The 19,720-nt window shown below is 45.5% G+C and overlaps 1 protein-coding gene across 1 annotated transcript in view; it reads right to left on the reverse strand.

The window, feature by feature from the left end:
• Window positions 1–10,335: 10,335 nt before the first annotated feature.
• Window positions 10,336–19,720, reverse strand: part of LOC310922234 (bromodomain and WD repeat-containing protein 3-like) — a gene marked incomplete at both ends in the record, with an annotated part of 94,275 nt that continues 84,890 nt past the window's right edge. The window contains 2 exons of the mRNA XM_083882693.1: window positions 10,336–10,348; window positions 11,413–11,429. Coding sequence (XP_083738819.1) covers window positions 10,336–10,348; window positions 11,413–11,429 — 30 coding nt within the window. The remainder of the gene's footprint in view (window positions 10,349–11,412; window positions 11,430–19,720) is intronic.

Genomic DNA, 19,720 nt, shown 5'->3' on the forward strand with positions numbered 1-19,720 from the left:
TTCAAAGACCCACACAAGGAGTGGAGATCTGCTAGGGTTTTGAGATTGCAGTCAATTTGCAATTTCTGTGGGACAATGGTCCTTGCAGTGATTTCCAAACCCAGGTACTTCCAAGGTGGCATCCTTTGAACTTTATCTTCCTGCAATTGAAATCCAGCAGAGGTTAAAACCTTAACCACTAGGTCAAGCATGTGTAGGAGTATTGAGTCATTGGGGGCACACACAAGCACATCATCCATGTAGTGAAGGATGATGGCGTCATTTCTCTCGGCACGTACCGGGGACAGCAATGAGGCTATGTACCGTTGGCATATGAAAGGGCTCGATTTTAGACCTTGCAGCAAAACTCTCCAGTGATAGCGCTTCATTGGGGCTTCTCAATTAATGGTGAGAACCGAGAATGCAAACCGTGGGGCATCTTCTGAGTGTAATGGAATTTGGAAGAAGCAGTCCTTGATATCTAGGGCAACCAATTGCCAATCTCGAGGGAGCATTGCTGTAGGCATCCCTGGTTGGAGTGTGTTACAGATTTCCTCAGGAAAGGAGGACATGATTTATATTTAGACCTCCTTGAACTACCCTAACTGAGGCCTGACTTGAGGCCTTGTTGAGGCCTTGAAGCCTGTGACGCAGATAAAATTCTTTAGTAAGTTGTGGCGCAGTTAGAATTAGATATTAAGGTGTTTGGGAAAAATAATGGGGTGTTGAAGGTCACTGAATAGAGTTGTTAATAGGCACATGTTAGCCACCTTAAGAGTAAACTAAATAATGTGTGTTTGCATTCTTTCCTCTGCTGTGTGCCAATGAAAAAGTTATTACATGTATAAACTATGTAGAATTGTATATAAGTCGCCGTGCTGCACGTAATAAAGGGACAACGTAGAAGTAACCACACTGGTCGGACCTGCGTTTGTTTCTGTCCAACCCTCTATTATTATTATCGGTATCCCTGGCTTAATGAGTGGTCCCATGTCCACTATAATTTTATTTCTCGGAGATCATGGAGCAACCTCCACTTGTCCTTCCCTGGTTTCTTTACCACAAAGACTGGGGAATTCCAAGGGCTTGTTGTCTCTTCTATGTGTCCTTGAGCCAATTGCCCCTCCACAAGCTCCTCAAGTGCATTGATCTTCTCTTTACTCAATGGCCACTGTGCTACCCATCTTGGGGTATTATCCAACCACGTTAACTTTTGGGTAGGGAGCTCCACAGTGACTATTTTCGAAAATCCTGGGGTGTCTTAGGAATGACCAATTGGAGTCCCCACTGGGACATGGTGTCTCTCCCCCACAGGGGGGCCTTATATTCTGCAACGAATGGACGGACATTTGCCAGTCTTCCCCCGAGTCCCTCAATATTCACAATGTTTTTTGAAATTTTTGCCAATGTGATTCCTCCTATGCCCTGAAGTTTGCCCGCTACAGGTTGAAATTCCCAATGTGATGGCCACATGGCCTCAGGTATAATTGTGACGTCAGCTTCGGTTCCCAGCACCCCCTCCACATGGAGGCGCTCTGAGCCACAGGCTAGGTTGCATGCCATAGAGGGTTTATTCTCTCCCACCACCTCCACCCAGTAGACTTCCTGTGATTTTCCATCTGTTATGATCTCTGCTGGAATGGGAATGGCCTGGGCAAGAATTTGCCCCTCTACCAGGTAAAATGGTGGGTGCATGCAGCGTGCCAACAGCATAAGGTATGTTATCTTTCCCGTAATGGTCATGGGAGCTACCTCAATCTCTAAGGGGGTGTGTGCTGTGTCCCCAATAACAAAATACTCACTGTCCAGTCCCATGTGGTAAACCGTCAGGTCCAGTGAGATGTTTGACAGATCCACTGTAATGACTGTCCAATCAGTAGACCTGAAATAAAAACCTTTGGTAGTCACAAGCCTAAATCGGCCTCACGGCTGCCAAACCTTGTTAATTGAGCATTTGACATTTTTATTTTTCTGCTGCCCCACACTGTGTGTCCCGTCCTCCCCCTTTTTTGTTAAGAGAGAGGCATTCTCCAGTGTGAGTCCTGCTATATTTATATCTTTGCGCGTAGTTGTTTTAAAGGCGGGTTCGCACTGTAAGCTCAGTTTTTTTGTTTGTTGAACTTCTTCTGTTTCTGGTTTTGTGGGCAGGCTTTGGCGAAGTGTCCTGACTTTTTGCAGTGGAGGCAGATGATTTGCTGCAGCTGGTCTGGTGACATTGGTTGCCTCCTCTGTCCTGGTACCGCAGCTGCTGCAGACTGTGGGTGTGCCAGTCCTGGATTCCTTTCAGGTCCTCGATTCCTTTCAGGTGCACTGAACAATTTTGTTTTCCTGGTACAGGCTTCTATCATCTGTGCGAGAGTAGGTGATGGGTCCAGGGGAAGGCTAAGAATAATTCTACCACAGGTCTCATTAGCATTCCTTTGAGCCATCTTGATCAATTCTGCCTGCACCACCGAGTCTTGCACCTGTCTTTCCACTTGTGTTCTCAGACGGTCCACAAACTGCAAGAAATTCTCTGAAGAAAACTGTTTAATGTTAACATAACTGCCCTTAACTTCAATTGTTGGTAACTGATAAAACGTTTTTTCTGCAACATTACAGATCTTATCTAAAACTGACTTGAATAATGCTCGAGTTTGCTTTTCTGGACAGTGCCAATCACCTTCACCACACAGATAATCATGTGTAATATCATTATCATCATTGTCTTTTGCTTCACCAGGAGTTTGGTGAATCTCCTGTAATAGTGTTGTCAAAGCCCTTTTCCACCTGCTTTCCTACAGATCATACTCTGAGGGAGTTAACAGGCATCTGAATAAGTCTTTGATGTCACTGGGTACCATCTCATTTGAACTAAAAGTTGCCCTCATCATGCCTTTAAAAATTTCACTGAATCTTCCAAATTCTCTCTGTATTTTGCAAATCTCCTTTTTATCTTGGTAGGAAAACGGCTGATAAGTTCTCCTGACATTTCTCCTACCAAGATAAATGACAGGTGCCACAGAGGGTATGCCTTCATCAACATTTTTCTGAGTTCCTAAAATTTCTGCTGCTTTTCCAGTGCCCAGGGAGGCAGGAGGTATTCCCTCTCCCACCTCCTGGGATCTGGCAAGAGGCAGCCTCCCCTCCCTGTCCCAGGGTCCCAGGGGAGGCTGCTCATGTCCCCTTGCTGTGAGGGAATCGCTCCCCCCGCTGGGGCTGTGGGCTGAGAGCCGCCCACTCTCATCCCCACCGGGGCTGGAGGCTGCTGAGGACCCGCCCCTGTCCCCAGGGTAGGTCGGAGGGAGGGGGAGGCACTGGGAGGAAGGATGGGGCGGGACAGCCAAAGGCCTGAATGGATTGGGAAAGGGATATGGAGTAGGGGTGGGGATTAGGGGGGAGAAGGGATTGGGGGAAGAGGAAGGAAGCACATGGTGTCTGCCATTGCCCTCCATGATGCAGCACTGTGGGAGTCCCAGGAGTCCTGGGCTGGTATGGTCTGTCCCAGAGTCCTGTTTCTGTTGGGGAGACTCGCTAAGCCCCACCAGTTCAGGAACAGAGGAATCAGGAAAAAAAGGATTATTTGGAGAATTTATCTGTGGCAGTCTGCTTTGTTCCGCTTCTAACAGCTGCTTGCAAGCTTGTAAAAATATTGGAATAAATAGAGAAGCTTTTTTATCACCATTTTCAATTTTTAAAGTTAATAATTGTCCAATTTTATCCCAAAATGAAATGGAATTCAAATCTTGCAAGGCAGAATCTGGGATTTCAGCTGACAGCCAGCAGACGAAATGTATTAATAACTTTTTAGGGATTCTAACATTAATTAAAATATTTTAAGCTGTTGTAATACACTCTTTTGATGGACAGATAGCCATAAGCCCATGTTTCTGATGTTTTAAGAGCTATTTGTCCAATGTCTACCTCCTGAGGCGAAAAGACACAGCACGAACTTTCCCAATCCCCGCTCTCAGCCGAGAAGCAGGGACGGATGGGGAAAACTGCGGTGCCGCAGCTCCGGGCACACGGGGTTGGGGGGGGGGGGGGGGCAGAGTGTCCAGCCACCGTAGCCTGGCTTCTGGGATCCGATCCGTGCTGTGTAAACCCCCAAAATGTGGACTCTGCCAGCCAGGGCGGCCCCACTTGCCACGGAGCTCCGGCCAGGAAAAAAACCCGAAAAACCATGTTTATGCAAATCGCGTCTGCTGGGTCCTAGTGCACCCGACAGCCGCGCTTTCCACGATCCCACTGGCAGACTCCCCACCCAGCTAGGGACTATTCCCGGGGAAGCCACAACATGAGGAGGTCTTACCTGTCTCCTGTGGACCGTGGGTTGTCGTTGCTGCTGTATCAGAAGTCCTGTCGTGGTTTGAAAGCAAAACGAGTGAGAGACTCCAAGTCAGAAATACAATTTAATAAGAAGAAAGGTAAAAAGGTAAAATAAAATAAATGCAATAACACAAAAGACCACTGACAGAGAATACAAGCTGAACAGGGTGGTGGAAGCAGTCCAGGTGAGGTGGTCTTCCTGAAGCAGTGATCCCATTGAAAGGTCTGGTAGCTCTGGTCCTCTGGGAATCCAGTAGGTAAGGGCTGCTTGTACTGTCCCAAATCCCAGATTATATCCAAGTGAGAATGCTTGGCTCCTCCCCATGGGCGGAGCATCTCACAATGGGATGATGAGTTGTGAAGTGGGTCCTTGATGGCCCATTAAACAGAGATAACTCCTGGAGGGAGTTACCTGTGAGTCATGGGCAAGGCATTGATGGGCCATTAGCAGAAGATAGCCTAAAGGAAGGGGGTCTGGGAAGAACACTGCCCCACCTGGTTTAACAGTTCATGAAGATGGTGATAGAATAAATACTTTGTGTACATCCTACACTACAACCCAGGACAAGTCCCTGTCCCAAGCCGACTTGCGTGTGGCGTGGTGCAAGCTACCGACCCTTCCCCAACACCTGCAGCCGCGCAAAAAACAGCTGATAGGTGGGGGAGTAGTTGACCCACTCAAAAAGCTTTTGGGACCCCTGGATAAGGGCTCCAGCTATTGAGTGGGGTTTTAATATGTCATAAAAACCTACATTGAGTGCCAACTGAAATATCCCCCCGCTGCCTCCCAGGGCTCCTTGCCTAGCTCAGTTCCTTGAGAGGCTTTGGAGGAATATATCAAGGACAAGACAAAAGATTCCAAAAGAGGCTCTTCCCGGGATTATTCCAAGGCGTTTAATCTCGAAGGGTTCCGGGGGAGAAAGAAAGCGAACAAGGAAGAACAGGGCCTTTTCTAGTCTTATGCTCAGGAAAAGATAGCTGGACCTCAGCCAATGAGGTCAAGAAAGGAAGGAAGGGTCAAACTACATGGTTACAAACTTCAGGGGTCCTGGGGGAAAAACCATTCCCCAGTGAAATACAACAGACAAGTAGTGCAGTTGGGGACTGTTTTGCTGGGGTTCAGCTCCACAGTTTAAATGCAATGGGAGTTTTTTCCCCTTTTGGTGATGCTTCTATTTATCCCCTGTTCCCATCACCCCACATGGAAAATCCCTGAACCCAACCATGCATCCACCTCTGACATTGCTTTACAGCCACTGGAGTTCTTGAGGATCCTCTGCCTGCTCCATGTTGCAGCAGTTTTTTGCTCTAAAGCAGAAAAAAACGGGCAAAAGGACGTGTCTTTACAGAGGAAACAATGCCAAAATGAAATGACTCCAGACTGGAAATAAAAAGAAGCAGGTGGCTCTTGACTGGAAATCCTTTATTGAAAGGTTTTGGCTGGAGGGCCCAAATTCCTGTACCCACCCCAGCCCTTTCCACCTCAGCTCTGGGAAAGGCAGTGGCACCAGAGGTTGGGCACTGCCACCTCAGTCAGCAGAGTGGATTTGAGCTCCTCTCTCAGATTCCTGTTGGGAAGACCTCATGGAAGGTGGGGGTGAAGGGCTGCAACACACCAGCAGAGCCTGTTCATTGTCATTGTTCTCCATGGACAGAGGGGAATGGGGCAGAAATGGCTTCTCACTGCTAGAGGGCAGGGCTAGGTGGGATAGAATTGGGAAGAAATTCCTCCCTGTGAGGGTGGGGAGGCCCTGGAATGGATTTCCCAGAGAAGCTGTGGCTGCCCCATCCCTGGAAATGTCCAAGGCCAGGTTGGACAGGGCTTGAAGCAACCTGGGTTAGTGGAAGGTGTCCCTCCCCATGGCAGGGGGTGGGATGGGATGGGATGGGGTGGGATGGGATTTAAGTCCTTTCCAACCCAAACCATTTTGGGATTCCATGTGCTGCTCAGTGCTGTGCCTGGAGTGACTCTGGCACAGATCTTGCTGTAAATCCAAAGACACTGCAGCAGAATTCCTGTTCCCACCGAAATCCTCTGGCAGCCTCTGCCTCAGGTGCCAATTAGTTCAAACCTAACTCCAGCTGAAGAGCATCTGCTCATAAATATCCACAAATCCTCCCATATCCTTTTTGCATCATCCTCCCCATTCTTTGGTGGGAGAGAGCATGAGTAAATGACTGACTCACAAGGTCATATTTCCCAAATTTCATGCAGTTTTACTTCTATTTTGTATTAAGATGCTTTTATAACCTTCATTACACAGAACACAGACCCAAATAGCTCTTGAATTCATAAATATGGAGCAATCAATGTATTTTATTTTGCAATTATTGGGATAAACAAATAGAATATTTTGGGGCTGCTCGGATGTGCTCTGTAAGTGATGCCTCCCATTGTCCTTTAGTTGTAAGGATTTGGTAAATGAGCTTTAAAGGGTCTATTAGTATTCATTAGGCAGAAGCTCCCATACATTTTCTGCAAAATTAATGGAACAGAACTGTTTCCTCTGCTGATGACATGGCTGAGTTGCAGCCCAGTTCAGTGCAGGTTTATTACAGGTATCTTATTTTGGTTCTGCTCAAATCCTGCTTGGGAAGGTTACAAAGTGGCTTTTTTCAGCTCCTGGCTCTGTAATGAACACAGGGGTGGGCACTCAGCAATTTTCTGAGGATTTTCAGGGTACAATCCATTGCCCAGCCAGGAAATAATGCTTGAAATCCAACTGGATCTTGGAATGCTAAACCAGCATTACCAAGCCAACACCTTTGGGGTGTCCCAGTGCTCCCCATGGTCAACCCCAAAAATGCAGAAGGTGCTGCCAGTGCTGGGGTGAGGGAAGAGGAGGTGATCCCTGCCCAGGGGAGTGTGGAGGCATGTGGAAGGCAAGTCTTCTCTCTCTCTCTTTTTTTTTTTTTTTTTTTTTTTTAAATATTATTTTACATCAAATGCATTTAAAACAGTTTGCATGATATTATTTTTGGTTGGGTTTTGAAACATGAACCAAATTTATTTTTCTTTTTAAATAAAACCAACTGCAACCAAAAGCCCAAAGGACAGCTACACAAGTCCAGAAGGATTTATAAAACCTCAGTTGAAGAGCTGAGGACGTTTTCCTCACTAATTAAGGAAAACTTGACCTAAGGAGGATTTCAAGGGTCTCCACATGGTGAAAAATTCTTGAAGAAGTGAGGAAGATGAGCTGAGGCTGAAACAGGTTGTGCCAAGGGATGAAAATTCCACCAGCACACCCCTCATGGATTCATGGATTCATGGAAAAGAAGGTTCTGTGGGAACATCTACACCAGTGGCTTTGTCAAGAGCAGGAGGCAGCACATGGGAACAAACCTTCCTGCATCATCCCTGGAAAACAACACCCACTGCTTGTCAGGGTGTGGATATAACATAATAAATGCATTTATAATGAAGCATATAAAAGAAAAATAACCCCAACCATGAATGGCGAGCTCTGCTGACAGGAGTTTTGTTATAGGTTTGTTGTGGAGATGCCAACTTGGATCCTGGCAAGTGATTTAATAACCCGGAATTGGAAAGATCCTGCAGCCAGTTCCAGGAGCTGAGTGAAAAACGAGCAAAGGCAGAGGCTGCAGAATGTGACAAGTTCCTACAGACAGAGGTTAAAAAGGACTGAGGGGAAGCATAGTTAAAAAACCAACTCAAAACCAATCAGGAAAACTATTTAAAAAATCAATTAAAATATAATGAAGGCTAAGACATTCTGAATTTTCCTCTTCCCAAAAGTCTGGTTAAATCAGCACAGGGAGGGGAGGAGTGTGGGTTCTCATCCTGAAGGGAAACACTTACTGGAACAGTGATCCATCAGTCTGGGAGAAAAGTTCATCATCAGGGGATTACTTATGGCAAAAGAGAATGCCACCCCCAAGTCACAGCAAACTGTGGGATTTGGCTCTAAATCCCAATGGAAGTGGCAGAAGACTCATTCATTTATCCAGAGGATCTGTTCAATAAAGAAGGGAACAGGTCAAGCAGCTGATGGCTCTATATAAATATTTAAATGGCACCAGGGCAGCCCAGCATTAGCTGGCCTTTCCCACCTTGTCCTCTGTAGCTTGGTAAATATTTGGGATGCTCAGCCACCAAGAACAAACTTTGGGAACAAAACCACACCAGGCACTGAATTTAAGAGCAAATATCTCCACGCTTCCACTCTGAGGGAAGAAATGATTGCTGCTTTCTGGTTAAGTCAGAATAATAAAGAATTTAGTAAATTTGCTGCTTAAAGGCATCTGGAATTACAGATAAATTATGTAAACTGAAATCTTATTGATTTTTTGATCCATCTCAGGGTCAGGTGAGGACGTGCAGCTCCATGTTTCTGGCATGTGATGTTAATGCATGGAAAGACAAACTCCAGCCTGCTTTCCCTAACCAGGAGGAACTCTGCTGGGTTTAATGGACTTTGAGGCATCCTGAGAATTCCATTTAGGACCTGGGATGTGGTGTATAGGTGAGGCATGAATGAGTCAGGGGCTTTTCTCAGTTGGAAGAGGCACAAGCACCTCCTCCCGCTTTTCAAAGGCAGAGCAACACATTGATCCCATCTCTACCCAAATCAGGAATTTTGCACGTCTCCATTCAAGGCAAAATCACTCCAGGCACCGTGTCAGTGTTTTTCTCTCCTCCCCAGCCCACGCAGAGCAGGGCAGAGGCTCAGCAGCACCAGCCAGAAATAGAAACACTCCTTGGCAGAGCTTGAACTCCCTGCTCTTCCCCATCCTTCGCCTCATGCAGGGGAAAGGCCACAAAATCATTGCAAATCTGGGCTGCTGCAGGAGCTGCTGGGCTGGAGGATCCCTGGAGAGGTGGGAAGGGACAAATCCCAGCAGGAAATTTCCAGCTGAGCTGTCTGGGATTCAGGCTGGTGGCAGGTGTGATGGGAGTGTGATCTGAGCCAGGGGTGATGTGTCACAAGCTAGAAGTGCCTGAGTGGTTTCCCTACAAAGCAAATTTGATTTTTACAATTTTATGAACAATGCAAAATAAAAGGTATTTTGTGGGATCACGGAATGGTTTGAGTGGGATGTTCAAGATCATCCCATTCCACCCCCTGCCATGGGCAGGGCCACCTTCCACTAGCCCAGGTTGCTCCAAGCCCCGTCCAACCTGGCCTTGGGCATTTCCAGGGATGGGGCAGCCACAGCTTCTCTGGGAAATCCATTCCAGGGCCTCCCCACCTGTTGGAGTCCAGGGCATCCCTCTGGGTGCCCTGGGAAGTCACAGACCTCGGTAGAGAGGCCTGGGACCTGAAAAAGAGTGTCTGGGGTCTGTGCAGGGGGGTTTGCCTGGCACAGAGCCCAGGAAGACACAGTCTTTGATTTTGGTGCATGAGAAAAACATCTAACAGAGAGAAGAATTGCAAGTCACAAGGGTGTTACTGAGAGTAGTGTAGTTATCACTGTGCAGAAGATTTTGTAGTTTGGGGTTTTTAGAATGTAGATGCAAAGGGACAAGATGGAGATTTTTAGGGCGGTGCCCTGGGTTCTTCTTCTTCTTCTCCCTTGGCATCCATCTTCTGTAGTGACGTGGGCACAAAGTAGTTTCAGTGGATTGGATCAGAGTAGAAATTACCCTGTTAGTATAGGTGATAGACATTGGCATAGAATTGTAAATAATGGGTATGTAGTTATCTGTATAAGAGGTAGCGACCTCCCATCACAATGGGGGAGTCACCTCGTGTCCAGGCTGCTGTGAACATCTTGGCCGGGCACACAGAATTGTAAGATAAGAACTAATAAACAACGTGAGAAACCAGAAAACCAAGACCTCGAGACTCCTCATCATTCTCGCACCGAACACCGAGCACCGAGCTGAGCACAGAACACAGAGACACAGAGTCAGACAGCAGACCCTAAATCCTTCAGAGGTCGAGAGGGAAAATCACTCCCTCGAGCCCACACGAACCACCAGCCTTGGAATCTCGGGTGAAAAAAAAACAGATTAAACCCGAGACCCACCCTCACAGGGAGCAATTCCTTCCTTCATAAATCCTCCATTCACCAAAACAGAGTTCAATACAACCTCCTGTAACAGCACAGGGACAGGAGAAATGCCTGGAAATGGAACTCCAGTGACCAACACAAACCTCTTTATCCAACCCTTGTCTAGACCAAGGCAACACAAACATATTGAGGGAGTAAAACTGTGTGATTAAGGAAATCAATTTTCCCCCACCAGCTTTATTACAATCAGAATTTATCCACTGGGTAAGGCAGGAAGGTTTGGCAAGGAAACACCTTTTCTATCCACTCCACGGCTACCTCACCTCTCCTTTGGGGCTCACCTTGTTGAGATAAAAATGGGGAATTGTATTATATTGATTTAAATCCTGCAGCTTGTTTTGCATCAGAGGAGCTTTGCTAGCTCCAGTCAATTATCCATTTGAAGTCTCAACAAGAATTACTTTTAGGGGTGAGAAGGAGGGGCCTGTATCACATTAACAATTAAACCTGGTCCTGGCTGCTGTGGGCATTGGGATCTCACCATGGCCTTTCAAACAGGGAAATAAAATGATCCCAAACCTGGAAGAGAATCCTGAGAGTGTCCATAGGTCTGATTCCTCCCTGCCCAGGCTGCCACAGTCAGAGGGTGATTTGAGATTGAAGAAAAGTATGAATCTACACTGAGTGATAGAGAAGATGAGATTTCTCCTAAAATGAGCCTTCTCAGCTCTATGAGGTGTGGAACAATTCACTTTGAAAAGGAGAAAACTAAACTATCATCATTGTGAACACTGCTCAGAGATGTCTACAAGAGCTTTTCTGAAATGTCACAGATAAATGAACACAATAATGTAATATTGATAAATGAACACAATAATAGGATATTGCTGTGCACATCATGGGAGCAGAGACAAAGCATTTAAATGAGCAATCCCTACTGGATGTAAAACACTGCCCAAGGTAAGTTTGCAGTGCCTCAGGATTTTGTGTCATCCCAGGTCACATTTCCAGGTGGGCTGGGACAGATAAATGTGTCCTCCTTGACTTGGCATGTGGTTCTGGAGACTGCTTTGGCATTTAAATGGGATATGGGCAGCAAAATACACAGGGAAGGATCCTGAATGGCACCCAGGAGGTCTCTCCCACCCCTCCTCCTCCTCTGTCTCCACTGAGTTCATCCAAGGTTTCCCTCCCAGCTAAACTCAACTCTGCCACCTGAGATATGAACATTGGGGAGCTTTTTCCTGGTCCTCACTTTCCCATTGCTGCATATTTTCAGGAACATCAAATCCTACAAACTTTTTATAGCTGGGTTGACACACACCTTTTATAAAGAGAAAATTCTGCACTCACCATAAAAAGTTATTTGTGCTGAGGAGGAAATAAAAGGAATGCAATGGACTTTCATCACAGGGGAGTAAAGGAGAGCACAGGAATTGAGTTGAGAAAATTTGCATCCTTTTACCCCAGAATAGCTCAGACCTGTCCCACTTCCACAGTATCCAAACAGGAAAATGAAGACACAATCCCACATCCACAACTGAGTGCCTGCAACAGCCAAATTCTGGCTGTTTGGCCAGAAATAGTTAATTTTCCAGTGATGGGATCTGCAGGTGGCAGCCTGGATGTGGCACTGGAAACAGGAGCTGCCAGGGGTATGTGATGACCCCAGATCATCTCTGCCAGACAAGACTAATTTGGGGTCTATTTCATCACTTGAGAGGTATTCACTGCTTCTTCCATCCTTTGGTTGCCCCTAAAAACAGTTTCCCTGCCCAGGTTTTGGGGGCTGTGACTGCTCAGAGGATTTAGAGGTTTGCATCCTATGGAGAAGGATCCTTTCGGTTCATTTAGAGCTGGAATTGGAATTTTAACCACACCTGGAACACAGAGGTGTTTTTATCACCCCAGGTGGGGTGGGGTTCCAGGGGCTTTCCTTTCCCAACCTCATCCCCCTGTCAGGTAACCAGGCATAAGCATTAAGCATTCCCAAAAGCTTTTTGCAGATTCCTTGGTTTGTTTTTCAGGACGACAGAAACACGCAAGTTAGATTTATTCAAATAAAAGAAAGCCAGAGCAAAACAGAAGAGGACATTTGCCTGCAGAGTCAGCCAGGAGACAACACTGCACTCAAGGCACAAACAAGAAAACTTTCATGAAATAATTATGATTTGCATAAAATTGAAGGCAAAGAACTTCCAGAGGGCCTTTTAAGAGCTCCCCTTCCCAAGTCTGGGAGAAATACTAGGACTAGCCTAGCCTCTCCTTTTATTTACTCAGAACACTTGGTAGCAATTTCTTGCAGGACATAATTAGCTTTTAATTAGCAGGCAGGTCATTTGTACTCTAGCTCTGGGCATCCTATCCTCGCTTGATGAAGGACCTTTGCTCACAGGAGCTGAGGTTATGTTTGAGGTAGTGCCTCCTGCTTAAAAAAAAAAAAAAAGAAAAAAAAAAGTTTATTTCTGGTATTATTTACTGTGGCATTGATATGGCTGTGGTGAGTTTTTATCTGCTGTAATGAGCTGTATCCTGGGAGTTGCTGCTGGTGGGAAATCCCTGTGGAGATAATGAGCAGAGAAAAGGGCAGGTCTGCTCCAGGGGAGTTGTTCAGGAGCAGGGAGAGGGGATTTTTGGAGAGCTGTGCAGCAGCTTGCCTGCTTGGATGTTTTGTCACCTTATTCCAGCTGTGCCCACATGGTTTGAGCTGTGCTTTGGGGCTTGGAGCAGTCATTAAAGAGATTTCTGCCCCAGATCAGTGTCAGCAGAGTGGTGGATACTCAGAGTGGGGGTTTGTCAGTGTTCCCGAGTGTGTCACAGGTGTGCAAGAGGCTCTTTACCTGCCCCTGCCCTGCCCTGCTTCTCTGAGGGACTGGATGGAAAACCACAGCATGGAGAGGAGCTCTGGGGAAGGATGAGGCTATTTTAAGGAAATCCATTTGTTAATCAGGGTGGAAATCTACCAAGGAGAGGGGACTTGGGCACCGATGGCTGTGCTTTCCTGGGTGCCTGCTCAGAAAATATCCTCATAATGTGGATTTAAAATCCTGGATTTTAACATACCAGCTGATTCACCCAAATACTTGGAAACTTTTATCTTGACTTTCTGGGGGGGAAAAAAGCTGTGTAAATACTTTATACGATGGTTAGGAAGGGTAAATTTGATTAGGGTAAATCATATTAGGGGATTATTGCCTTCCTCTGAGGTGGCTCTGTAACAAACTGCTCCTTCCCTGATCTCCCTGTCCCAGGCATGGGCTCCTTCACAGGTGCAGAGTGTGCAGGAGAAAACACTAAACTTAGGGGAATGCCATGGAGAACTTTCTTTGCTGATAGCTGGGGGCAGCAAAATGCTTCCTGACATGTATTGATTCAACAGAAAGTCTATGATATATATTAATGCCACTTTGTCATTTTATATCAAATTACTTCTGCTCCACATCCTTGGGATTTCCCAGCTGAGCATTATGAAGTGGGCAGAGAGCAGCCTGCACTTTTTAGCTTGCTTAAAAAAACGCAGATGCTGCTGGTCCTGGAGGAGCAGCTGAAATTCTTCAGGGTAGGCTGGGCAAGAAGTCCCCTCTCATGGCCAAAATGCCCTTTGCTCATGTTTGGGATTCCCCTAGAAGTGGCTCCTCCCCTGATTTTCCTGCTCTTTGCTGTTTTCTCCTTGCAGGAAGCCAAGCTGTGATGTTTCCTAAAATCCTCTGTGCAGTGGTGATACAGCAGCCCCTGGGTGAGGGCTGAGGGCTCAGACCCCTCACTGAGGTTGGGGAGAGTCTGCTTTTCTGCACAGATCATCACTCACCTGAAATCCACCTACCCTCACCTGAAATAGCTGCAATGACTCCAAACACTGCCTGAGCTCATTACACAAATAACCCACATAACAAGCTTTAGAAATTAATTGTTATTGATGCTCAAAACCACTGCAGAAAGACCCTGTGCTCGTGACCATTGTTCCAATTAAAATTTTCTGCTCTTAAAATCTGAGACTTGAATTAAATTTAAAAAACATAGCAGTGGAGAAGATTCCTGTGTGCCACTCACAATGCCCAGTGAGTTGTTCCTCATGCAGCTGGGCAGATGTGATCTAAAAATAATTTTAGGCTGAAGGAGAGCAGGTTTAGATCAGATATTAGGAGAAAATTCCTCCCTGTGAAGGTGGGGAGGGCTTGGAATGGATTTCCCAGAGAAGCTGTAGCTGCCCCATCCCTGGAAGAGTCTAAGGCCAGGTTGGATGTGGCTTGGAGCTGAAACATCGCGGAAAAAAAACCCCCACAACTATTATTAGTTGTTAGAGCAGTATGTATTTATTGATGTCGAGATGCGTGGGGAATAATTTCACCAAAGACATGCATACCTCCCAGGGGATTTGCCCCCTTTCTTATTTTTTGAGGTCTTACATATGCATGACATCCCACAGACCCTTTTCATACATATTCATTTTCTGATTCCGCCCATCTTCGCTTGGTATGGTAATTACTCCACGCCTTTCTGGGCATGCTCAGTCCTTAGTGGTGGTGGTCTCCAGGCCGTGGTGGTGGTCTTCTTTCATTCACCTCTTCACCTTTATCTCTCTCATGTGTGCTTTGGCCCTCTTGGCACAGTTTCAAGAGAACATATCATCTTAGAGTCCGTGTTCTTCTCTTTATCTGTGCCCTTAACGCTGTTATTCTGTTGTTTAGGCTAGTTCTTCTAGTTCATCTTCTGATTGTGCTGAAGGTTTCATACTTGTAATGTTTAAATGTATGCGAAAGGGTAATAGACACAGTGTTACTAAATGCCATCTCATATATTCTAGAATACTACTTGGAATATATTCTAATATACCGTATATGCTCTTTAATCTACTATAAAGGATCAGTTGTGATTTCTCAAATCTATGCCTCAGGAGCAACCTGAGATAGTGGAAGGTGTCCCTGTCCATGGCAAGGGGTGGAATAGGTATCTCTAAGGTCCCTTCCAACCCAAACTATCCTGGGATTCTATGGAATGACTGGAGAAGGTGTGAGGTGAGAATACCTGGAGCTGCCAGGGGAAATAGTGTGGCTTTGTACCATCTTCCAAGGAAAAACCATTTCAAATACCAACAGCCAAATACCCAGAACTGATCCTTGCAGATGACAGATCACCTGTACTTCCATGTTTCCCTCTCATCCCACCTTTGGCCATTTCCCATACAAAGATGAAACCCTGCCATGCAGATGAGGTGCATTTCCCAGGAGCCGATCGATTTGTTTTCCCTCCAACACCACAATTATTACTTTCTGTTGCCCACTCACCTCTCGCTGCCTTGGGCCCGTCATTACCATGCAAAGTATGGGCTCTTCAGGAGCTGCTAACATTCATTAGCATTCCAGGTCCTCCTGCAGAGCCAGTCTTTCCTGGCTCATTGTTATTCTCTCTATGACACCAGATGGTGCCACGAGCCACCCAATTCCAATGGTTGCTTCACCAGGTGACATCAGAGCCTGTATCACCGTGGTCCTTCACAGTTGTCCCTGGAGACACAAGGAGGCTGGGGTGGTAATTATTCAGATTCCTCTTGAGCTCCAGAGGTTTCTGAAGGGTTTCTCGCTCACTGTCCTGTGCGATCCCATTGTCATGGTGACCGGGGTGGGATGCTGGGCTCCCCTTCATTGGAGGATGGGCTGGCTCAGAATGGAGCTGGTGGTTGCCAGTGGAATTTTGCCACAACTGAGGAGAAATATTAAAAAATCCTCAGGGAAATCTGCTCTAAAAAAGACTTGGAATTTTTTGCTTAAGCCTGATGACCAGGGATTCGGGGTTTTCATTATTTTCATAGAATCACACAATGGTTTGGGTTGGAAGGGTCCTCAAAATCATCCCGTTCCAAGCCATGGCTAGGGACATCTTTCATTTTGTAGATTAAATACAAAGATTAGAAGCCTAATTGTGGGACTGGACTAAACTTCCCATGGATGGAGTCATGGAGCAAACCTAAGCTGAGGCTCCTCTGTGTTGTGCCCTCACACAAATTTACTTCCCTCCATGGGTGATCATCACTCCTGTGACCACGCATTGTCCCAGCAGGATTGAGGCTCCATAACTCAGTGCTCTGCCATACTGATCCCTCTCCATTTCAGCAGGAAAGCACAATTCACCTTCCAAGCAACTGCAGAACTTTCTGCTAAAATGTCAAGTTTCACAGGACCACATGTCCTGGTGGTGCATGGAGAAGTGTCTTTGCAGTTTTGAGCAGGTCACCCTTTGTGACCTGGTTTTTGTCAGAGCAGCTCAGCTGATGTGTTCTGCTGGACACCATGTCCAACACAACCTGTTTGTGGAGTCACTGCATTCGTTAAATACAAAGAAACTGAAAGAACATAAATTTTGCATTATCTATTTACTCACATCTCCCAGATCAATTGTTTATTTTGGTGGACTTCCAATGCCCTGGGCAGACAGGTCGTTGGAGCCACTAATAACATTTCTTTCTCCTCTGCTCAGCCTGTAATTATTATCTTTCTCTCCCTTTTATCTCTTCTCCTCTGTAGTAATAAATTCTGTTTCTTCAGTGGTACCTCAAGATGTCTGACCTACAAGAGAGATGCCCAAAGGGATGTGCTGCCACCAAAGTCGGAGACATCTCCAGCCAAATTTTAATGGGATGTTGTTAATTCAACAAGAAATCTGCTTTTTCTTGCTGGTCAGATGAAAACTTCCAGGCATGGGGAAGTGGGTGACAGAGGAAAGGAGGAGTTCTGCTGCCCAGGGAAGTCTTCCATGGGCACCAGTTGCTCCTGGGCTGGATGAAGTGAGAGGAGATGGGTTTTTCTTACAGAATTTCCCTTGAATCACTCTTGCTGCAGGGTCCACGTGGCCAAGGGTAGAGTGTGCTGATTATGGAAAATATTTTGATATTCTTGCATTTCACTTCATGAACTGGACAGGGACAGGGACACCTAGACAACACTTCCCTGTCGGCAGGTTTTATCTAACTTTAACTGGGTCACCCTGGCACCAGCTCAGCATAAAAAAATAGATAAAATATCCCAAAACCCTAAAGGATGTTGATCTTAGCAAAATTAGTGAAGGCCAAGTAGCTCCTTTGTGTTTTTCTACTACCAGACAGATGTTAATTGTTAATGAATTATGTTTGTCTGAATCCAGAAGCACCATTTATCCCTTGTGACCTTTGCCAAGTTGAGTTATTAAGTGTTATAAATAACTACTCTTAATATGCAGGCAGTGTCCAAGTACTTTTTATACTGATTCAGGAACAATCACAAACTAATTCCCCACATATAATTCCTCAGATATTTGAATAAAAGGAAGACTGCATTTGCATATCTGCCCAGAAGGAACTCATCACCCTGAGAAATATTCTGGTTTGCAAACTGCATTAGTCAATGGCTTTAGCACAGTCACTCACACAAGAAATTATGCTAATCCATGTGGGAGATTTCATTTTCCTTCAAAAAGGATGGAAGCACAGCAAGACACAGAACAGCCCAAACGACTGCAGGGAGAGGCACTGCCCTGAGAAATGGATTGCAGGATCTACTCAAATAAATCATGTTTTTTAGGGAAAAATGGTAGGCAAGTTTAAATCAGATGTAGCTATGGACAAGCATTCAATAAACAAATAGAATTCAGGATTTAATTAGAATATGCAAGTGTTGTGTTATATGTGCAGGACTCGCTGGGCTTGGCTACTGAAAAATAACCACTTGGAAATACCCAAGAGAGAATCCCAGAATCCCAGAGTGGTTTGGATTGGAAGGAGGACCTTGAAGCTCATCTCATTCCCATCCCACCCCCCTGCCATGGGCAGGGACACCTTCCACTATCCCAGGCTGCTCCAAGCCCTGTCCAACCAAAATAACTGGAATACAACTTAAAATGCCATGGACCATTTGGCTAATGCACCATACATATCCCTACAACCAATAGGGTGGAAAATAATGCAAAAATCCTGGGATTCTGTGATTTCTGGGCTATTTAATTTTGGATTCAATGAGGAGGACATGGAGAAGCTCGACGTGGCCCTGTCACAAGGCACTTGAGGTGACCTGCAGAGCTCAAATCCAGAGTTTGCTCCTCACCAAGTGAGACAAACCCACTGCCAGCACTGAGAACTGAATATTTCAGCAGTGGGGATGTGATACCTTGGCCAAAACCCTGATTCCTTAATTGCCAGCTTTGAATGTCATTTCTGAATAAGACCATCAAGCTGTGCTTTAAAGCAGATTTTTAGTCAAAGGAAGATACAAATATTCTCATGTCTGTGAAGGATCCCATCAACTGAAAAAAATCATGAGAAAGCCTCTCCTGAATGAAACCTGGGCTGAGTTGTGAATCTTTATTGTGCATTTCTTCAGCTCCTTTCAACACTCAGCAAATTCACATTCTCTTTGACAGAGTAGACATTTTCATGAAGTATTTATAGCAGCCAAGCAAAATAACCTGATTTCCTTTTTAACAGAGGTTTTGGGGAGTCAGGTCCCAAATCCCAGTCTTCCTCATTTACACTATAAACAACAAAGAGATCAAATAATAAACTGGAAATGCAATTACACCAGTTTTTCCAGTGGAGAATACCTTCTTTTGTAAGAAGGTCTGGGTAGATTCTGGCTGTTCTGTACAGCTCAATTATTTATGAGTCAGGAGGAGAAGGGAGAACTAGGAAAGCTGAGGGAGGAGGAAAGAGCAAAGCCAAACATGCTCTTGTGTCATCAAAACACAGCCCATCTCCTGGGTACGTCCCCAGTGTGGGGAGAAGGGTTTATTCTCCAAGGAAAATGGCTTCATCAATTGATAAAATTCACTGCATGGCAAAACTGACAGACTTCTCTCAGAAAAACAGGGTGGACAAAGATTCTCCATCCTACGGGTGAGTTCCTTTCACTTGGTGGAAAAAGTCCTGCTGTCTGGAGACCCTTGGAGGGCAGCTCCTCAACCTTCTTTCTCCAGAAGCTCTGTGGTGGCTGAGCCCTGCTGTTGTCCCTCCTGACCCCACAAATATTCCAGACTTTGGACAGATTTTCTCTGTTTCCTACAGGCTTGTGACTCACGACCTGCTGCCATTAAAGTGGCTGGCTTTAACCAGTGGCAGAAAGATGCGATTCTACAAATGTGAATCCTCTGCTCCAGCTTCTGCATTTTATAAGTCACTTGATATTTCCCCTTTTAAATGACTCCAATAAATGTAGCTTGCTGGTCAATTTAGCAAGATGAGTGTTTCTGGTGAGGTCAGTACAAGACAAATAAGCAGGTTTCAGTAAAATGACTTGTAACATTTCATTGAAATTATTAAAAAATCATAAATGAGTGTTGCTTCCCACTAATTGCCCATTTACAGCTGTATTCCCATTGCTTCTTTCAGGAGTTTCACCAGTCAGACATCTTGTTGTGGTTTGAAAGCAAAACGAGTCAGAGGCTCCAAGTCAGAAATATCATTTAATAAGAAAAAAGGTAAAAATAAAAT

Source organism: Zosterops lateralis (assembly GCF_965231275.1).
Source record: "Zosterops lateralis genome assembly, chromosome: W".
Classification (NCBI taxonomy): domain Eukaryota; kingdom Metazoa; phylum Chordata; class Aves; order Passeriformes; family Zosteropidae; genus Zosterops; species Zosterops lateralis.